Source organism: Oncorhynchus tshawytscha, linkage group LG01 (genome assembly GCF_018296145.1).
Source record: "Oncorhynchus tshawytscha isolate Ot180627B linkage group LG01, Otsh_v2.0, whole genome shotgun sequence".
Classification (NCBI taxonomy): Eukaryota; Metazoa; Chordata; class Actinopteri; order Salmoniformes; family Salmonidae; genus Oncorhynchus; species Oncorhynchus tshawytscha.
The window spans coordinates 92,580,557-92,602,660 of NC_056429.1; the positions used below are offsets into that span (position 1 = coordinate 92,580,557).

The 22,104-nt window shown below is 42.3% G+C and overlaps 1 protein-coding gene across 3 annotated transcripts in view; it reads right to left on the reverse strand.

Annotated features, from left to right (window-relative positions):
• LOC112260107 (fibulin-7) overlaps nt 1-22,104 on the reverse strand; it is a 31,551-nt gene that overhangs the window by 6,748 nt on the left and 2,699 nt on the right. For all 3 annotated transcript variants that reach the window (XM_024434968.2, XM_024434958.2, XM_024434976.2), the window contains exons 2-4: nt 16,787-16,949; nt 10,003-10,179; nt 3,801-3,926 (exon numbers count right to left, since the gene is read on the reverse strand). In XM_024434968.2, coding sequence (XP_024290736.1) covers nt 3,801-3,926; nt 10,003-10,179; nt 16,787-16,949 — 466 coding nt within the window. The remainder of the gene's footprint in view (nt 1-3,800; nt 3,927-10,002; nt 10,180-16,786; nt 16,950-22,104) is intronic.

Sequence of the window (22,104 nt, forward strand, 5' to 3'; positions counted from 1 at the left end):
TGTTATTGGTCACATACACATGGTTAGCAGATGTTATTGGTCACATACACATGGTTAGCAGATGTTATTGGTCACATACACATGGTTAGCAGATGTTATTTTTCACATACACATGGTTAGCAGATGTTATTGTGAGTGTAGGGAAATGACAGTGACAGTGGCAGAGTGGCTAGATGTAATAGATAGTGAAGGATACAGTATACAGTATATACATATAAGATGAGTAATGCGAGATATGTAAACATTCTTAAAGTGACGTTATTAAATTGACTAGTGTTCCATTTATTAAAGTGGCTAAACCAGACTGGGAGTACAGGAGGGGGCTGAGAACGCACCCTTGTGGGGCCCCAGTGTTGAGGGTCAGCGGAATGGAGATGTTGTTTCCTACCTTCACCCCTGGGGGCGGCCCGTCAGGAAGTCCAGGACCCAGTTGCACAGGGCGGGGTCAAGACCCAGGGTCTCGAGCTTAATGATGAGTTTGGAGGGTACTATGGTGTTGAATGCTGAGCTCTAGTCAATGAACAGCATTCTTACATAGGTATTCCTCTTGTTAAGATTGGATAGGGCAGTGCGCAGTGTGATGGCGATTGCATCGTCTGTGGACCTTTTGGGGCGGTAAGCAAATTGGAGTGGTCTAGGGTGACAGGTAGGGTGGAGGTGATATGATCCTTGACTAGTCTCTCAAAGCACTTCATGATGACAGAAGTGAGTGCTCAGGGCGATAGTAATTTAGTTCAGTGACCTTAGCTTTCTTGGGAACAGGAACAATGGTGGCAATCTTGAAGCATGTGGGGAGAGCAGACTGGGATTGGAATTAATTGAATATGCTCTGTGGACGCAGCTAGGGATGCCGTCTAGGCCGGTAGCCTTACGAGGGTGAACACGTTTAAATGCTTTACTCACGTCGGCCACGGAGAAGGCGAGCCCACAGACTTTGGTAGCGGGCCACATCGGTGGCACTGTATTGTCATCAAAGAAGTTGTTTAATTTGTCTGGAAGCAAGACGTCGATGTCCGCGACGAGGCTGGTTTTCTTTTTGTAATCCGTGATTGTCTGTAGACCCTGCCACAGACGTCTTGTGTTTGAGTTGTTACATTGCAACTCCACTTTGTCTCTATACTGACGCTTTGCTTGTTTGATTGCTTACGGAGGGAATAACTACACTGTTTTGTATTCAGCCATATTTACCGTCACCTTGCCATGATTAAATGCGGTGGTACGTGTTTTCAGTTTTGCACAAATGCTGCCATCAATCCATGGTTTCTGTTTAGGGAAAGTTTTAACAGTCACAGTGGGTACAACATTTCCTACACACTTCCTTATAAACTTGCTTACAGAGTCAGCATAAACGTCAATGTTATTCTCTGAGGCTACCCGGAACATATCCCAGTCCACGTGATCGAAGCAATCTTGAATGACTACTAAATGACTATCGCCTGGTTCCCCTCTTTCCACTGGGATTCTCTGCCTCTAACCCTATTACAGGGGCTGAGTCACTGGCTTACTGGGGCTCTCTCATGCCGTCCCTGGAGGGGGTGCGTCACCTGAGTGGGTTGATTCACTGTTGTGGTCATCCTGTCTGGGTTGGCGCCCCCCCTTGGGTTGTGCCGTGGCGGAGATCTTTGTGGGCTATACTCAGCCTTGTCTCAGGATGGTAAGTTGGTGGTTGAAGATATCCCTCTAGTGGTGTGGGGGCTGTGCTTTGGCAAAGTGGGTGGGGTTATATCCTTCCTGTTTGGCCCTGTCCGGGGTGTCCTCGGATGGGGCCACAGTGTCTCCTGACCCCTCCTGTCTCAGCCTCCAGTATTTATGCTGCAGTAGTTTATGTGTCGGGGCTGGGGTCAGTTTGTTATATCTGGAGTACTTCTCCTGTCCTATTCGGTGTCCTGTGTGAATCTAAGTGTGCGTTCTCTAATTCTCTCCTTCTCTCTTTCTTTCTCTCTCTCGGAGGACCTGAGCCCTAGGACCATGCCCCAGGACTACCTGACATGATGACTCCTTGCTGTCCCCAGTCCACCTGGCCATGCTGCTGTTCCAGTTTCAACTGACCTGAGCACTAGGACCATGCCCCAGGACTACCTGACATGATGACTCCTTGCTGTCCCCAGTCCACCTGGCCATGCTGCTGCTCCAGTTTCAACTTCTACCTGACTGTGCTGCTGCTCCAGTTTCAACTGTTCTGCCTTATTATTATTCGACCATGCTGGTCATTTATGAACATTTGAATATCTTGGCCATGTTCTGTTATAATCTCCACCCGGCACAGCCAGAAGAGGACTGGCCACCCCACATAGCCTGGTTCCTCTCTAGGTTTCTTCCTAGGTTTTGGCCTTTCTAGGGAGTTTTTCCAAGCCACCGTGCTTCTACACCTGCATTGCTTGCTGTTTGGGGTTTTAGGCTGGGTTTCTGTACAGCACTTTGAGATATCAGCTGATGTACGAAGGGCTATATGAATAAATTTGATTTGATTTGATTTGATTTTGAAGTGTGGAATCCGATTGGTCAGACCAGCGTTGGATAACCTAAGCACGGGCGCTTCCTACTTTCTGCCTATAGGAGGGGAGCAACAAGATGGAGTCATAGTCAGATTTGCCAAAGGGAGGGTGGGGGAGGGCATTGTATGCAATGCGTAAGTTAGAGTAGCAATGGTTGAGCGTGTTACTCGCTCATGTACTGCAATCGATATGTTGATAGAATTTAGGTAGCCTTGTTCTCAAATTAGCATTGTTAAAATCCCCAGCTACAATAAATACAGCCTCAGGATATATGGTTTGGATAAAGTCCAGTGAAGTTCCTTGATGGCTGTCTAGGTATCCGCTTGCGGGGGGGATATACACGGCTGTGACGATAACAGAGGAGAGTTCTCTTGGGAGATAATACGGTCGAATTATACGGTCGTATCGGCATTTGATTGTGAGGAATTCTAGGTCAAGGTGAACAAAAGGACTTGAGTTCTTGTATGTTGTTACAATTACACTATGAGTCGTTAATCATGAAACATACAGTCCCGCCCTTTTCTTACTGGAGAGATGTTTGTTCCTGTTGGTGCGATGCACTGAAAATTCCATTGGCTGTACGGACTCCGACAGCATGTCCCCAGCTAGCCATGTCTCGGTGAAACAGAGTATGTTACAATCCCGGATACCTCTTTGGAAAGCAACTCTATCCCTGATTTTGTTGACTTTGTTAACTAGGGACTGGACATTAGCGAGTAAAATATTTGGAAGAGGTAGGTGGTGTGTGCGCATCCGAAGCCTCACTAGAAGACCGTTCCGGCAACCTCTCCTCCGACTCCGTTGTTTTGGGTTGGCGTCTGGAATCAATTCAAATGCCCTGGGAGGTGCAGACAAAGGATCTGCTTTGGGAAAGTCGTATTCCTGGTCGTGGTGCTGGTAAGTTGACATCTCTCTGATATCCAATAGTTCTTCCCAGGCTGTATGTAATAGCACTTAAGGTTTTCTGATCTAACAATGTAAGAAATAATACATAAAAAAATAAATACTGCAGTTTTCTAAGGACTAGAAGCGAAGCTGCCATGTCTATTGGCGCCATCTTGCGTATACATAGACTACCAACACAACACAGACTAACAACGCAACACAGATTAACAACGCAACACAGACAATCAATGCAACACAGACTATCAACACAACACAGACTAACACAAAACAGACTACCAACAGATATCCACTAATACAAATAATAAGTGAGATAGTAACGAATAGCAATGTCATGCAGTTGTCGCTAGTTCCTATGTGTTCTGGTAGGGAATCAGGTGTATGATGTCTGGTACTGCTGACCTGTCTGTGTCTGGTGCTGACAGTTGGATCCATTCCAGCTCTGTGAACAGGTGCACCTGTACTGGTTTACTCCCTCTACACAGGTCCCTCCGTTCTGGCATGGGTTACTGGAGCACTCACTCACATCTATGGACAAAAGGGAGAGCTGAAAGAAGGAAAGATGTCCCTGAACAAGATGCAGTTGCATTTCCTGGCATGTGGAAACCCAATAACCATTCTAGTGTTCTATTTAACTCTGTAGTTGAAACTGCTGAAAATACATACTTTGTCCCAGTGTCAGTTCTCTGCTTGTCTTAGACCCATCTAGGAGCTGTACAGTTGAAGTCGGAAGTTTACATACACTTAGGTTGGAGTCATTAAAACTAGTTTTTCAACCTTTCCACAAATTTCTTGTTAACAAACTATAGTTTTGGCAAGTCGGTTAGGACATCTACTTTATGCATGACACAAGTAATTTTCCCAACTATTATTTACAGACATTATTCCACTGTATCACAACTCCAGTGGGTCAGAAGTTTACATACACTAACTTGACTGTGCCTTTAAACAGCTTGGAAATTCCATAAAATTATGTCATGGCTTTAGAAGCTTCTTATAGGCTAATTGACATCATTTGAATCAATTGGAGGTGTACCTGTGGATGTACTTCAAGGCCTACATTCAAACTCAGTGCCTCTTTGCTTGAAATCATGGAAAGATCAAAAGAAATCAGCCAAGACCTCAGAAGAGAAATTGTAGACATCCACAAGTCTGGTTCATCCTCGGAAGCAATTTCCAAATGCCTGAAGGTACCACATTCATCTGTAGAAACAATAGTACGCAACTATAAACACCATGGGACCACGCAGCCATCATAGAGCTCCGGAAGGAGACGCATTCTGTCTCCTAGAGATGAACGTACTTTGGTGCGAAAAGTGCAAATCAATCCCAGAACAACAGCAAAGGACCTTGTGAAGATGCTGGAGAAAACAGGTACAAAAGTATCTATATCCACAGTAAAACGAGTCCTATATCAACATAACCTGAAAGGCCGCTCAGCAAGGAAGAAGCCACTGCTCCAAAGCCGCCATAATAAAGACAGACTACAGTTTGCAACTGCACATGGGGACAAAGATTGTACTTTTTGGAGACATGTCCTCTGGTCTGATGAAACAAAAATAGCTGTTTGGCCATAATGACCATCGTTATGTTTGGAGGAAAAAGGGGGAGGCTTGCAAGCCGAAGAACACCATCCCAACCGTTAAGCATGGGGGTGGCAGCATCATGTTGTGGGGGTGCTTTGCTGCAGGAGGAACTGGTGCACTTCACAAAATAGATGGCATCATGAGGAGGAAAATGATGTGGATATATTGAAGCAACATCTCAAGACTTCACTCAAGAAGTTAAAGCTTGGTCCCAAATTAGTCTTCCAAATGGACAATGACCCCAAGCGTACTTCCAAAGTTGTGGCAAAATGGAAGGACAACAAAGTCAAGATATTGGAGTGGCCATCACAAAGCCCTGACCTTGCAAGCAAGGAGGCCTACAAACCTGACTCAGTTACACCAGCTCTGTCAGGAGGAATGGGCCAAAATTCACTCAACTTATTGTGAGAAGCTTGTGGAAGGCTACCTGAAATGTTTGACCCAAGTTAAACAATTTAAAGGCAATGCTACCAAATACTAATTGAGTGTATGTAAACTGCTGACCCACTGGGAATGTGATGAAAGAAATAAAAGCTGAAATAAATCATTCTCTCTACTATTATTCTGACATTTCACATTCTTTAATGATCCTAACTGACCTGAAACAGGGAATTTTTACTAGGACTAAATTTCAGGAATTTAAGGAAGGAAGTTTAAATGTATTTGGCTAAGGTGTATGTAAACATACGACTTCAACTGTATATCTGCTCTCTGTCCAGGGGAGGGGTGATACATTATACAGCAGAATCAGACCAGACTAACCTGGCACCATCATTTACGGACGGAGGACAATTAATTCCTTTCCCCGTCAATACTTCCCTTCAAGTCTCCAGCCTCTCGGTTTAAAGTGCTTTAAATAAGAGATGAAATGCTTCCCTCCTGATTCATACTGTATAAAGAAGTGGTATAGTTTGAGCTAAATGGACTTGCAGGGATGGATGGTGATTATGTGAGCATGGTGAATAAAGTTCTCCAGAGATGGTTGGAATGGCTTTTTTAGCATTATGGTTTTAATGGTTTTAACACTATAATTTTAAGAGACACGTGCCTTCCACTGACTCGGTTCATGTCATTGCTTATAACAAGTGAAAAACTATCTAGAAGAGATGTGTACTGTTTTATAAACATGAAGAAAAGGTTACTCCTCTAGCTTGGAAACTTAATCCATTACAACAAGAATGTCTCTTCAAGTGCAAAGTGGACAAAGTTAGAAGAAAGCTGTCTTTCTCTTGAGAGTAGTGGCTCTATCAGGGGATTAAGAATAACACATACACACCCTACTCTACCCCCCACCCTGTATCCAGCGCCACCTCTCTCTGGATTGGTGGAATACCTGGAACAGGACTACTGAGGTCTGCCAAATTATTCTACTGCTGGAGGAAGAATAACACAAACACACAGGGTGACCTTGTCTGACCTGGAGCGGCCAGCTAAAAGGGAGAAGGCAGCCGACCGGACATCTAAAAGGGAGAAGGCAGCCGACTGGACATCTAAAAGGGAGAAGGCAGCCGACCGGACATCTAAAAGGGAGAAGGCGGCCGACCAGACATCTAAAAGGGAGAAGGCAGCCGACCGGACATCTAAAAGGGAGAAGGCAGCCGACCGGACATCTAAAAGGGAGAAGGCCGCCGACCGGACATCTAAAAGGGAGAAGGCCGCCGACCGGACATCTAAAAGGGAGAAGGCAGCCGACCGGACATCTAAAAGGGAGAAGGCCGCCAACCGGACATCTAAGAGGGAGAAGGCGGCCGACCGGACATATAAAAGGGAGAAGGCAGCCGACCGGACAGCTAAGAGGGAGAAGGTGGTCGACTGGCCAGCTAAGAGGGAGAAGGCGGCCGGCTGGCCAGCTAAGAGGGAGAAGGCGGCCGGCTGGCCAGCTAAGAGGGAGAAGGCAACCGGCTGGCCAGCTAAGAGGGAGAAGGCGGCCGACTGGCCAGCTAAGAGGGAGAAGGTGGCCGGCTGGCCAGCTAAGAGGGAGAAGGCGGCCGGCTGGCCAGCTAAGAGGGGTTACTAGTCCTTCCACAAACAGACAAGTGGAGCAGAAGAAAAGTTCCATTCTTCAGTCTGGAGCTCAGATCCCTCCCTGAATGAAACCATTAAATGTCTCAGTGGACTCAGAAAACACCTGTACAGTACTAGACCACATTCCAGAGCAGGGCACATTCTCCTTCCCCTCTACATGCTGCTGCTATTCCACCATAATAACCACTACATCCTAAATAGCACCATATTCCCTAGTGCAATACTTTAGACTAGGGCCATTAATTTGTGCACTACATTGTGACTATGATGTAATTTGGGAAACAACCCAGGACTGGCAGCAGGGCTACTGTAAAATAACCCCTTCTTGTGTTTCTGTTTCTCCCTACAGTCTCTTTGTTTTGGGGTTCCAGGAAGCAGAGGCTAAGGCCATGCATGCTGTCATTACAGCACCACGGCCCATGGTCTGATAGCATGCAGCTATGTTAAGCATGCTATTGATGGCTCACATCTCTGTCCCGCCATCGCTACAGGCAGAAGCCCAGACATTCCAAGGCTATGTAACAAATGGCATCCTTTTCACTGTGCACTGCTTTTGACCAGGGTATAGGGCTCTGGTCAAAAGTAGTGCACTAAATAGGGTGTAATTTGAAACATATCCCAAGTGGTTCAGTCAGTTCAGTCAGAGTGTTCTCAGGTCTCTATGTAAAGGGGTTCAGTCAGTTCAGTCAGAGCATTCTCAGGTCTCTATGTAAAGTGGTTCAGTCAGTTCAGTCAGAGTGTTCTCAGGGCTCTATGTAAAGTGGTTCAGTCAGAGTGTTCTCAGGTCTCTATGTAAAGTGGTTCAGTCAGTTCAGTCAGAGTGTTCTCAGGTCTCTATGTAAAGTGGTTCAGTCAGTTCAGTCAGAGTGTTCTCAGGGCTCTATGTAAAGTGGTTCAGTCAGTTCAGTCAGAGTGTTCTCAGGTCTCTATGTAAAGTGGTTCTGTCAGTTCAGGCAGAGTGTTCTCAGGTCTCTATGTAGTTGGTCTATACATCGCTACCTGTCCTGCGGTCTGGTGGCCCCTGGGGAAGGCAAATTAGCACCATGGAGGAGCCCAAAATACAGTAAGCTCTCAGAAGCAAAGACCTCCCACTCTCCCTCCCTAGTCCAAAATACAGTAAGCTCTCAGAAGCAAAGACCTCCCACTCTCCCTCCCTAGTCCAAAATACAGTTAGTCCACAGAGCTAAAGACCTCCCTCTCTCCCTCCCTAGTCCAAAATACAGTTAGTCCACAGAGCTAAAGACCTCCCTCTCTCCCTCCCTAGTCCAAAATACAGTTAGACCACAGAGCTAAAGACCTCCCTCTCTCCCTCCCTAGTCCAAAATACAGTTAGTCCACAGAGCTAAAGACCTCCCTCTCTCCCCCCCTAGTCCAAAATACAGTTAGTCCACAGAGCTAAAGACCTCCCTCTCTCCCTCCCTAGTCCAAAGTACAGTTAGTCCACAGAGCTTAAGACCTCCCTCTCTCCCTCCCTAGTCCAAAATACAGTTAGACCACAGAGCTAAAGACCTCCCTCTCTCCCTCTAGTCCAAGATACAGTTAGTCCACAGAGCTAAAGACCTCCCTCCCTAGTCCAAAATACTGTTAGTCCACAGAGCTAAAGACCTCCCTCTCTCCCTCTAGTCCAAAATACAGTTAGTCCACAGAGCTAAAGACCTCCCTCTCTCCCTCTAGTCCAAAATACAGTTAGTCCACAGAGCTAAAGACCTCCCTCTCTCCCTCCCTAGTCCAAAATACAGTTAGTCCACAGAGCTAAAGACCTCCCTCTCTCCCTCTAGGCCAAAATGCAGTTAGTCCACAGAGCTAAAGACCCAGATACTCTGCCCTCCTATACTTCTCTCTCCCTCTCTCACTCACCCTCTCTCGCTCTCACCCTCTCTTTCACTCCTCCTCTCTCTCTTCTTCCTTTCTCTCACCCACTCGCTACCCCTCTCTCTCTCTCTACCCCTCTGCCTCTACCTCTCTCTCAACCTCTGTCTCCCTCTGCCTCTACCTCTCTTTCTCTCACCCGCTCTCTCCTCTTCTTCATTCTTCCTCTCCTTCCCTCTCTCTTCCGCCGTCATCAATCTTTACATGTCTACAGGACCCTCCGTCTGAAGAGACTACTGTAGATTCTAGAATAACAATGGGTTGGTGTTGCAGATGGCAGCTTTCTGTCCAGTAGTGTTCTTTCTACAGAGTAACAAACTAAACATGCCCTAATGAACACGACCCAGGTTAAGTGTGCATAGTCACATTGCATTTACCCAACAGTGAGTGTTTGTGTAGCCGCTGCAGCCGCTCTGACCACAGTTTTAAAATCTTCACAGGCCAAATTGTGAAGAACAGGATGGGAGTTTACAGTCATAGTGATGTCTGTAGTAAAAGCTAAGAATTTACAGGTGAATGGATGGATCTCTACTGTGCAAACACATACTGTGAAAACACAGCCCCAATACATAAAAGCACTCTGATATAACGTCAGCATGTAGTTAACATTTTTCCCTGTTACCTTCCCTCCTTACACTTTACGAACACCCTTTCTCTATCTCTCCCTCACCATCTCTCTCTCCCCAGCTCCCTCTCTCCCACTCTGTCCCCCTCTCTGCTCTCTGTCGCCCTGTAATACCAGTAAATTCCTGTGCATTGTGAGGACAGAGGCCATGGCAGCAGCAGTAGTGAAATAACAACTGTGTGAGACCTTTACAGTGACTGGCTGCTGTATAACTAAAGTCCTTTTAAAGAGAAACGTGTGTGTAGGAGACAGCAAAACAACACACTGACAAAAGGTTGTGTTGGTGGAAACTGCAATCTAAAGAGTGAGATGGGCTCTGGTATCAGGTGGACAGACACATTGAAACATTTATTAAGTTACTGGCCAAATAGAGGTATGGTGGAGCAGTGTGTGCCGGTCCATCTCTTCATGAGTCCCTCAGCCCAGCATTACCTAAAGTGATGTGTGTTTGTCTATATTATCTGTTTGGACAGACAGACAAACAGTACTGTACCTTTACCTTTACAGATGGTGTTGACACCGCTCCAACTCCCGTTCTCCTGACACACATGTGTCTCGGGGCCCACCAGGTGGTAACCATGGGAACAGGTAAAATGGACCTCATGACCGATTAAATAGTTGGAGCCAAACTTCCTCCCGTGGACAGGGGCTTCCAGGGAGGGGCAAACGGACGGAGCTGGGGGAGAGAGGGGAGGGAGGGAGGGAAGGAAAGAAAGAAAGAAGAGGAAGGGAGGGAGGGGCAGGGAGAGAGAGGATTGTCACATGTATGCATAAGGAGTCGTGCACCCAGCATACTGTGGTATTTAGTGTCTGTGGACATACACAGACACTAAATGCCTCATTTCATCCAACAATACCAGCACTATAACAAATAAAACTTCAAATAGTTATGAAAAAATTTGTATTTTATTGAGACAAACTACTACAAATAATGGCATCAATAATACAAAGGCAGCACACAATTGTCCAGAATTAACAGCCAAGGTGTTAATGTAATAACATCAGTATGTGCTGCTTTTCTAAATCTATTCAAATAAAGATGTTTGACTTCTAGTACAGTATAGCCTACGAGTTATTAAAAATAATGAGCTTTGCCTTCTAGTACAGTACAGCCATCACTGGTATGGCAACTAATCGGCCACCAACCTCAAGGCACTACAGAGGGTAGTGCGTACGGCCCGTACAGCCAAGCTTCCTGCCATCCAGGACCTCTATATCAGGCGGTGTCATAGCAAGGCCCTAAAAATGGTCGAAGACTCCAGCCACCCTAGTCATAGACTGTTTTCTCTGCTACCGCATGGCAAGCGGTACCGGAGTGCCAAGTCTAGCTCCAAAAGGCTTCTTAACAGATTCTACCCCCAAGCCATAAGACTCCTGAACAGCTAATCAACCGGCTACCCAGACCCCTCTTTTACGCTGCTGCTACTCTCTGTTTATTATCTATGCATAGTCACTTTAACTCTGCTTACAGTGCCTTGCAAAAGTATTCATCCCCCTTGGCATTTCTGCTATTTCGTTGCATTATAACCTGTAATTGAAATACATTTGTATTTGGATTTCCTGAATTGGACATACACAAAATAGTCCAAATTGGTGAATTGAAATGAAAAAAAGAACTTGTTTCAAGAAATTGTAAAAAATAAAACAGAAAAGTGGTGTGTGCATACAGTATGTATTCACCCCCTCTGCTAAGATCTGGTGCAACCAATTACCTTCAGAAGTCACATAATTAGTTCAATAAAGTCCACCTGTATGCAATTTAAGTGTCACATGATCTCAGTATATATACACCTGTTCCGAAAGGCCCCAGAGTCTGCAACACCACTAAGCAAGGGGCACCACCAAGCAAGTGGTACCGTGATAACCAAGAAGCTCTCCAAACAGGTCAGGGACAAAGTTGTGGAGAAGTACATATAAGGGTTGGGTTATAAAAAGATACTGAAACTTTGAACATCCCACGGAGCACCATTAAATCCATTATTAAAAAAATGAAAGAATATGGCACCACAACAAACCTGTCAAGAGAGGGCCGCCAACCAAAACTCACAGACCAGGCAAGGAGGGCATTAATCAGAGAGGCAACAAAGAGATCAAAGATAACCCTGAATGAGCTGCAAAGCTCCACAGTGGAGATTGGAGTATCTGTCCATAGGACCACTTTAAGCCGTACACTCCACAGAGCTGGGCTTTAAGGAAGAGTGGCCAGAAAAAAGCCATTGCTTAAAGGAAAAAATAAGCAAACACGTTTGGTGTTTGCCAAAAGGCATATGGGAGACTCCCCAAACATATGGACGAGGGTACTCTGGTCAGATGAGACTAAAATTTAGCTTTTTGGCCATCAAAGAAAACGCTATGTCTGGAGCAAACACAACACCTCTCATCACCCCAAGAACACCACAGTGAAGCATGGTGGTGGCAGCATTATGCTGTAGGGATGTTTTTCATCGACAGGGACTGGGGAAACTGGTCAGAATCGAAGGAATGATGAATGGCGCTAAATACGCAGAAATTCTTGAGGGAAACCTGTTTCAGTCTTCCAGAGATTTGAGACTGGGACGGAGATTCACCTTCCAGTAGGACAATGACCCTAAGCATACTGCTAAAGCAACACTGGAGTGGTTTAAGGGGAAACATTTAGATATCTTGGAACGGCCTAGTCAAAGCCCAGACCTCAATCCAATTGAGAATCTGTGGTATGACTTAAAGATTGTTGTACACCAGCGTTACCCATCCAACTTGAATGAGCTGGAGCAGTTTTGTCTTGAAGATTAGAAAAAAAATCCCAGTGGCAAGATGTGCCAAGCTTATAGAGACATACCCCAAGAGACCTGCAGCTGTATTTGCTGCAAAATGTGTCTCTACATAGTACTGACTTTGGGGAGGTGAATAGTTTTCAGTTTTTTTGTGTAGTTCCTTTTTTTGTTTCACAAGAAAAACTATTTTGCATCTTCAAAGTGGTATGCATGTTGTGTAAATCAAATGATACAATCTCCCCAAAAATCTATTTTAATTCCAGGTTATAAGGCAATGAAATTGGAAAAATGCCAAAGGGGGTGAAAACTTTCGCAAGCCACTGTACATGTACATATTACCTCAATTACATCAACTAACCGGTGCCCCCACACACTGACTCTGTACCGGTACCCCCTGTATATAGCCTCGCTTGTTATTTTACTGCTGCTGTTTAATTATTTGTTACTTTTATTTTCTATTTTCTTTTTCTTTTTACCAAATAGTTATTTTTATTTGTTTTTCTTAACTTCTTAAAGCATTGTTGGTTAAGGGCTTGTAAGTAAGCATTTCACTGTAAGGTCTAAACCTGTTGTTATCGGCACATGTGACAAATACAATTTGATAAGTTATTAAAATAAAGATGTTTGACTAGTACAGTACAGCCTATGAGCTTAAAGTAAAGTAATTTCAAGAGAGGAAGAGAGTGAGAGAAAATGAAATAAACAACAAAATTTTTTACAGTAAACGTTAAAATAATAGTTTTTCACTTTTGTTTATTATCTATTTCACTTGCTTTGACAATGTAAACATATGTTCCCATGCCAATAAAAATGTACATTTTATTGAGCGAGAGAAACATACAGTCAGACAGTCTCCTCAGTCTAGCGCTGATGAATAACTAATTTCACCAGTTTTCACAATAGAACAGAATAGAACAGTATAGTATATACTTAAATAGAACAGAATAGCATAGTATAGTATATACTTAAATATAACAGAATAGAACAGGATAGTATATACTTAAATAGAACAGAATAGTATATACTTAAATAGAACAGAATAGTATATACTTAAATAGAACAGAATAGAACAGTATAGTACATACTTAAATATAACAGAATAGCATAGTATATACTTAAATAGAACAGAATAGAACAGCATAGTATATACTTAAATATAACGGAATAGCATAGTATATACTTAAATAGAACAGAATAGAACAGGATAGTATGAACAGAATAGAACAGCATAGTATATACATAAATAGAACAGAATAGAACAGTACAGTATGTACTTGAATATAACAGCACAGTATATACTTAAGTAGAACAGAACAGCATAGTATATACTTGAATAGAACAGCACAGTATTTACTTAAATAGAACAGAATAGAATAGTATATACTTAAATAGAACAGAATAGAACAGTATATACTTAAATATAACAGAATAGCATAGTATATACTTAAATAGAACAGAATAGAACAGGATAGTATAAACTTAAATAGAACAGAATAGAACAGCATAGTATATACTTAAATAGAACAGAATAGAACAGGATAGTATAAACTTAAATAGAACAGAATAGAACAGCATAGTATATACTTAAATAGAACAGAATAGAACAGGATAGTATAAACTTAAATAGAACAGAATAGAACAGCATAGTATATACATAAATAGAACAGAATGGAACAGTACAGTATATACTTGAATATAACAGCACAGTATATACTTAAGTAGAACAGAACAGCATAGTATATACTTAAATAGAACAGCACAGTATATACTTAAGTAGAACAGAACAGCATAGTATATACTTGAATAGAACAGCACAGTATGTACTTAAATAGAACAGAATAGAATAGTATATACTTAAATATAACAGAATAGAACAGGATAGTATATACTTAAATAGAACAGGATAGTATATACTTAAATAGAACAGGATAGTATATAGTTAAATAAAACAGAATAGAACAGCATAGTATATACTTAAATAGAACAGGATAGTATATAGTTAAATAAAACAGAATAGAACAGCATAGTATACACTTAAATAGAACAGGATAGTATATACTTAAATAAAACAGAATAGAACAGCATTGTATATACTTACAGTGCCTTGCAAAAGTATTCGGCCCCCTTGAACTTTGCGACCTTTTGCCACATTTCAGGCTTCAAACATAAAGATATAAAACTGTATTTTTTTGTGAAGAATCAACAACAAGTGGGACACAATCATGAAGTGGAACGACATTTATTGGATATTTCAAACGTTTTTAACAAATCAAAAACGGAAAAATTGGGCGTGCAAAATTATTCAGCCCCCTTAAGTTAATACTTTGTAGCGCCACCTTTTGCTGCGATTACAGCTGTAAGTCGCTTGGGGTATGTCTCTATCAGTTTTGCACATCGAGAGACTGAAATTTTTTCCCATTCCTCCTTGCAAAACAGCTCGAGCTCAGTGAGGTTGGATGGAGAGCATTTGTGAACAGCAGTTTTCAGTTCTTTCCACAGATTCTCGATTGGATTCAGGTCTGGACTTTGACTTGGCCATTCTAACACCTGGATATGTTTATTTTTGAACCATTCCATTGTAGATTTTGCTTTATGTTTTGGATCATTGTCTTGTTGGAAGACACATCTCCGTCCCAGTCTCAGGTCTTTTGCAGACTCCATCAGGTTTTCTTCCAGAATGGTCCTGTATTTGGCTCCATCCATCTTCCCATCAATTTTAACCATCTTCCCTGTCCCTGCTGAAGAAAAGCAGGCCCAAACCATGATGCTGCCACCACCATGTTTGACAGTGGGGATGGTGCATTCAGGGTGATGAGCTGTGTTGCTTTTACGCCAAACATAACGTTTTGCATTGTTGCCAAAAAGTTCAATTTTGGTTTCATCTGACCAGAGCACCTTCTTCCACATGTTTGGTGTGTCTCCCAGGTGGCTTGTGGCAAACTTTAAACGACACTTTTTATGGATATCTTTAAGAAATGGCTTTCTTCTTGCCACTCTTCCATAAAGGCCAGATTTGTGCAATATACGACTGATTGTTGTCCTATGGACAGAGTCTCCCACCTCAGCTGTAGATCTCTGCAGTTCATCCAGAGTGATCATGGGCCTCTTGGCTGCATCTCTGATCAGTCTTCTCCTTGTATGAGCTGAAAGTTTAGAGGGACGGCCAGGTCTTGGTAGATTTGCAGTGGTCTGATACTCCTTCCATTTCAATATTATCGCTTGCACAGTGCTCCTTGGGATGTTTAAAGCTTGGGAAATCTTTTTGTATCCAAATCCGGCTTTAAACTTCTTCACAGCAGTATCTCGGACCTGCCTGGTGTGTTCCTTGTTCTTCATGATGCTCTCTGCGCTTTTAACGGACCTCTGAGACTATCACAGTGCAGGTGCATTTATACGGAGACTTGATTACACACAGGTGGATTGTATTTATCATCATTAGTCATTTAGGTCAACATTGGATCATTCAGAGATCCTCACTGAACTTCTGGAGAGAGTTTGCTGCACTGAAAGTAAAGGGGCTGAATAATTTTGCACGCCCAATTTTTCAGTTTTTGATTTGTTAAAAACGTTTGAAATATCCAATAAATGTCGTTCCACTTCATGATTGTGTCCCACTTGTTGTTGATTCTTCACAAAAAAATACAGTTTTATATCTTTATATTTGAAGCCTGAAATGTGGCAAAAGGTCGCAAAGTTCAAGGGGGCCGAATACTTTCGCAAGGCACTGTAAATAGAACAGGATAGAACTGGCTCTGAAAGAAGCACCTGATGATAGCCTAACTAGTTGTCTGGAGAAAAAAAGTTAAACCAAAGGGACGAGGTAGTAAACTGGACAAACACACAACCACCATAAGATCAACGCATCCCACATCGACCCAATGCACTTCCTGAGGTTTATGTGCTAAAGGGCCAAAAGCAGGTCAAAGAGAGTTCAGATGCCCTTTAGTGGTATGTAGAAGCTTGGGTTTCATTGGTAAACTTGAACTTTGCAATTTGTCTCCTTGTTTTGTTGATTTATTTATCACAACACCAGGAAGGGGGAGATTTGGATTGTATAAATGCACATTACCATGTAGTAAACAATACCATAATTTCCCAAATACCCAATGATTGTAGACCATACACTACTATCTAGGCTTTAACACTCCTCCCCTTCTCCTCTGGTTAGAATGTTATGTCTCTACAGTAGAGAGGAGAACATTCAGACACTCTTGAAGACAATGGAAGTGGACCAGGCCAGGAGCAGGCTAGGTGGTCTTTCTCTCTAACCAAGGTGCTTCAATAGAGACGAAAAGTGAAGAAAATTGAAGGTCAATCGAAGTAGATTTCGGGTTTCAATATTAAAGAAGCATTTCCAAAATCTCCTTCAATTAACTCCAGTTTTCTCCTCTATTGATTCATCTTGTTTAGAGAGAGCAAGACAGCGACAAGAACACCTAGACTGGTCCCAGATCTCTACATGGCTATAGAAGACCTTCATGTCAGGTGCGGCAGAGTGGTGGAGAATGGTTATTCTCTCTGTCTACTCACCAGCCGACTGATCGGCCTGCGGTAGCTTGGACACAGAGTTCTGTAGGGTTGCCAGTTTGGACTTCATGATGCGTAGTCCCTCTGTGAATCTCATCTCCTGTCCCTTCAGAAACTTCTCCATCTGACGGAGAACACCAACCAACTGGTGTTTGTCCATGCAGTTCTGGAGACAGAGACGTACAGTACATATGTTAATATAGCAGAACAGAAAAGTTTACAACTGTCCATGCAGTTCTGTAAAATAAAGAAATATATTACTGGTCAAACATGAAAACAACATACCATTTACAGTTGAAGTCAGAAGTTTACATACACCTTAGCCAAATACATTTAACCTCAGTTTTTCACAATTACTGACATTTAATCCTAGTAAAAATTCTGTGTCTTAGGTCAGTTAGGATCACCACTTTATTTAAAGAATGTGAAATGTCAGAATAATAGTAGAGAGAATGATTTCTTTCAGCTTTTATTTATTTCATCACATTCCCAGTGGGTCAGCAGTTTACATACACTTAATTAGTATTTGGTAGCATTGCCTTTAAATGGTTTTACTTGGGTCAAACGTTTCGGGTAGCCTTCCACAAGCTTCCCACAATAAGTTGGGTGAATTTTAGCCCATTCCTCCTGACAGAGCTGGTGTAACTGAGTCAGGTTTGTAGGCCTCCTTGCCCGCACACACTTTTCAGTTCTGCCCACAATTTTTTACACAGGATTGAGGTCAGGGCTTTGTGATGGCCACTTCAATACTGTGACTTTGTTGTCCTTAAGCTGTTTTGCCACAACTTTGGAAGTATGCTTGGGGTCATTGTCCATTTGGAAGACCCATTTGTGACAAAGCTTTAACTTCCTGACTGATGTCTTGAGATGTTGCTTCAATATATCCACATAATTTTCCTCCTCATGATGCAATCTACAGTGCATTGCGAAAGTATTCGGCCCCCTTGAACTTTGCGACCTTTTGCCACATTTCAGGCTTCAAACATAAAGATATAAAACTGTATTTTTTTGTGAAGAATCAACAACAAGTGGGACACAATCATGAAGTGGAACGACATTTATTGGATATTTCAAACTTTTTTAACAAATCAAAAACTGAAAAATTGGGCGTGCAAAATTATTCAGCCCCTTTACTTTCAGTGCAGCAAACTCTCTCCAGAAGTTCAGTGAGGATCTCTGAATGATCCAATGTTGACCTAAATGACTAATGATGATAAATACAATCCACCTGTGTGTAATCAAGTCTCTGTATAAATGCACCTGCACTGTGATAGTCTCAGAGGTCCGTTAAAAGCGCAGAGAGCATCATGAAGAACAAGGAACACACCAGGCAGGTCCGAGATACTGCTGTGAAGAAGTTTAAAGCCGGATTTGGATACAAAAAGATTTCCCAAGCTTTAAACATCCCAAGGAGCACTGTGCAAGCGATAATATTGAAATGGAAGGAGTATCGGACCACTGCAAATCTACCAAGACCTGGCCGTCCCTCTAAACTTTCAGCTCATACAAGGAGAAGACTGATCAGAGATGCAGCCAAGAGGCCCATGATCACTCTGGATGAACTGCAGAGATCTACAGCTGAGGTGGGAGACTCTGTCCATAGGACAACAATCAGTCGTATATTGCACAAATCTGGCCTTTATGGAAGAGTGGCAAGAAGAAAGCCATTTCTTAAAGATATCCGTAAAAAGTGTTGTTTAAAGTTTGCCACAAGCCACCTGGGAGACACACCAAACATGTGGAAGAAGGTGCTCTGGTCAGATGAAACCAAAATTGAACTTTTTGGCAACAATGCAAAATGTTATGTTTGGCGTAAAAGCAACACAGCTCATCACCCTGAATGCACCATCCCCACTGTCAAACATGGTGGTGGCAGCATCATGGTTTGGGCCTGCTTTTCTTCAGGAGGGACAGGGAAGAAAAATTGATGGGAAGATGGATGGAGTGACCATTCTGGAAGAAAACCTGATGAGTCTGCAAAAGACCTGAGACTGGGACGGAGATGTGTCTTCCAACAAGACAATGATCCAAAACATAAAGCAAAATCTATAATGGAATGGTTCAACATATCCAGGTGTTAGAATGGCCAAGTCAAAGTCCAGACCTGAATCCAATCGAGAATCTGTGGAAAGAACTGAAAACTGCTGTTCACAAATGCTCTCCATCCAACCTCACCCAGCTGTTTTGCAAGGAGGAATGGGAAAAAATTTGTCGATGTGCAAAACTGATTCTTACAGCTGTAAAAAAATACAAAGTATTTTTATATCTTTAAATGTGTTTGAAGCCAAAAAATACAGTTTTATATCTTTATGTTTGAATGAAATGTGGCAAAAGGTCGCAAAGTTCAAGGGGGCCGAATACTTTTGCAAGGCACTGTATTTTGTGAAGTGCACCAGTCCCTCCTGCAGCAAAGCACCCCCGCAACATGATGCTGCCACCCCCGTGCTTCAAGGTCGGGATGGTGTTCTTCGGCTTGCAAGCCACCCCCTTTTCCTCCAAGCATAACAATGGTCATTATGGCAAAACAGTTCTATTTTTGTATCATCAGACCAGAGGACATTTCTCCAAAAAGTACGATTTTTGCCCCCATGTGCTGTTGCAAACCATAGTCTGGCTTTTTTATGGTGGTTTTGGAGAAGTGGCTTCTTCGTTGCTGAGTGGCCTTTCAGGTTATGTCGATATAGGACTTGTTTTACTGTGGATATAGATACATTTGTACCTGTTTCCTCCAGCATCTTCACAAGATCCTTTGCTGTTGATCTGGGATTGATTTGCTCTTTTCGCACCAAAGTATGTTCATTTCTAGGAGACAGAATTATGTCAATTAGCCCATCAGAAGCTTCTAAAGCCATGTCATTTTCTGGAACTTTCCAAGCTGTTTAAAGGCACAGTCAACTTAGTGTATGTAAACTTCTGACCCACTGGAATTGTGATACAGTGAATTATAACTGAAATAATCTGTCTGTGAACAATTGTTGGAAAAATGACTTGTGTCATATACAAAGTAGACGTCCTAACCGACTTGCCAAAACTATAGTTTGTTAACAAGAAATTTGTGGAGTGGTTGAAAAATGAGTTTCAATGACTCCAACCTAAGTGTATGTAAACTTCCAACTTCAAGTGTATATGTAAATCAAGAAGCACTTACCAGTTGTACATACCGGTAACCAGGAAATGAGAAACTAGGGAATGTTGGCTTTCAGTTTACCAAGCCACAACTTATTTCTAAGTCACACATAACTGGTCAAATAACAGTCAGCCATGTTTAATATCCATTTAATGGGAAGCATATAAATAAACCATGATTTGCAATACGACAGCATAACTACATAATTAAAATGAGAAAACGTCAATAAATAACTTCCAATAAAATCCACAGTACATGTAATCATCATAAAATGTGAGTAGAGGCAGGTATGATTTAACAAGCAAAGGACAGCTGTGGTACTTAATGACATCACCCGATCAACGCCAAGTCTCCATCCCAAGTGGCACCCTATTCCCTATGTAATGGATTTTGACCAGAGCACTAATTTTGACCAGAGCACTATGGGCCTTGGTCTAAAGTAGCGCACTATATAGGGAATAGGTTGCCATTTGGGACACACTCCAAATTGAACTTTAGAATGTCTGGTGGTGGGTGGGTTCTGTGGTGGCTGTAGTTACAAATGTTGACATTCCGCCAGTGTTCCCTAGCATTTTCATCAACCGTTACCAAAACAAATCACAATCCAATTCCACAGCTGCACAGGTGTCTGCGTTTCCAACAAGACCAGTAACATGTTCTGAATATCATTGTATTGTTATTATTATATGATGTGGCCACCTGGTTATGAATTCAGACTTAAAAACAAATCCACAGCTGCAAGGTTCTGAACTCCCAACAAGACCAATGTAAAAACATGAACGTAATAATTACTGTTTTATTGTTATACTGTGGCATGCCATCAGGTTATGGAAGATGCAGAAGTCATGATATTGTTTATTAAGATTCAGAAGCCATTATATTTTTTATTAAGATTCAGAAGTCATGTTATGTTTTATTAAGATTCAGAAGTCATGATATTTTTTATTAAGATTCAGAAGTCATGTTATGTTTTATTAAGATTCAGAAGTCATGTTATGTTTTATTAAGATTCAGAAATCATGATATTGTTTATTAAGATTCAGAATTCATTATGTTTTATTAAGATTCAGAAGTCATTATATTTTTTATTAAGATTCAGAATTCATAGATGTTTTATTAAGATTCAGAAGTCATGTTATGTTTTATTAAGATTCAGAAGTCATTATATTTTTTATTAAGATTCAGAATTCATATAGATGTTTTATTAAGATTCAGAATTCATATAGATGTTTTATTAGGATTCAGAAGTCACACCCTGGATTCCTACCATACAGTCAGTAACCCATGTTAACCCTTCTAGCCTCCGCTGTCTCCGCTAGCCCTCCAGCCCTGGTACTCACCTGAAGGAACATGTTAGTAGATGCCATGCCTCTCTCTCTCTCTCCTCTCTCATCCCTTCTCCCTTCTCCACTTTTTTCTTCTTCTCCAGTGGCAGACCATACAGCAGCTGGACCAAAGCTGTTTGGCAGATGTCTATCAGTCAGACCTCTGTCCAGAACCTTGGCCCTCTGTATATTTTGTATGGCAAGAGAGACACAGGTTGCTTCCCAAATTACACCCTATCCCTATATAGTGAGCTACTTTTGACCAGAATCCATACAAAGTTATGCACTATATAGGTAATTGGGTGCCATTTGGGACACAGCCACAGACTCCTTGGATAACAATGACTGAATGGACCAGCTTTGTATTCCGTTTCAGCACATAGCCTGGATGCAATGAGCCTATGAACAGTGAGCTATTTGAGAGCAGGCTACTTACTGACAGATAAGCCCATTCCAAAGGCTCAGAGAACAGTGAAATGGCAGTTTGCTAATCCTTTTCAATAATAATAACAAGTCTGTAGAAAAGCATAATGTCAGGTGAAGGCATACCTTACATACTTGAAATGACACTTACCTAACCTTAACTGATCACATGTGTTTCTGCCCTTGAGGCAGAGCTGCCCTTAGAACAAGATGGAATAAAGAAAACTCCAATCTGCATCCAATTTCTAAGGGTTCTCAGAGGTGGACTGCCCAAGAGTCCTATACTTCAATCCCCTCCTCTTATTTTCTTTGACATGTCTTCCCCCATTGGCTAAAGGGGAATGCCAACAGCTGACATAGTAGTGGACTCATATTCATCCTAGCAACACACACACACAACCCCCACACAGATACACACACACGTACACAACCCACATACACACACA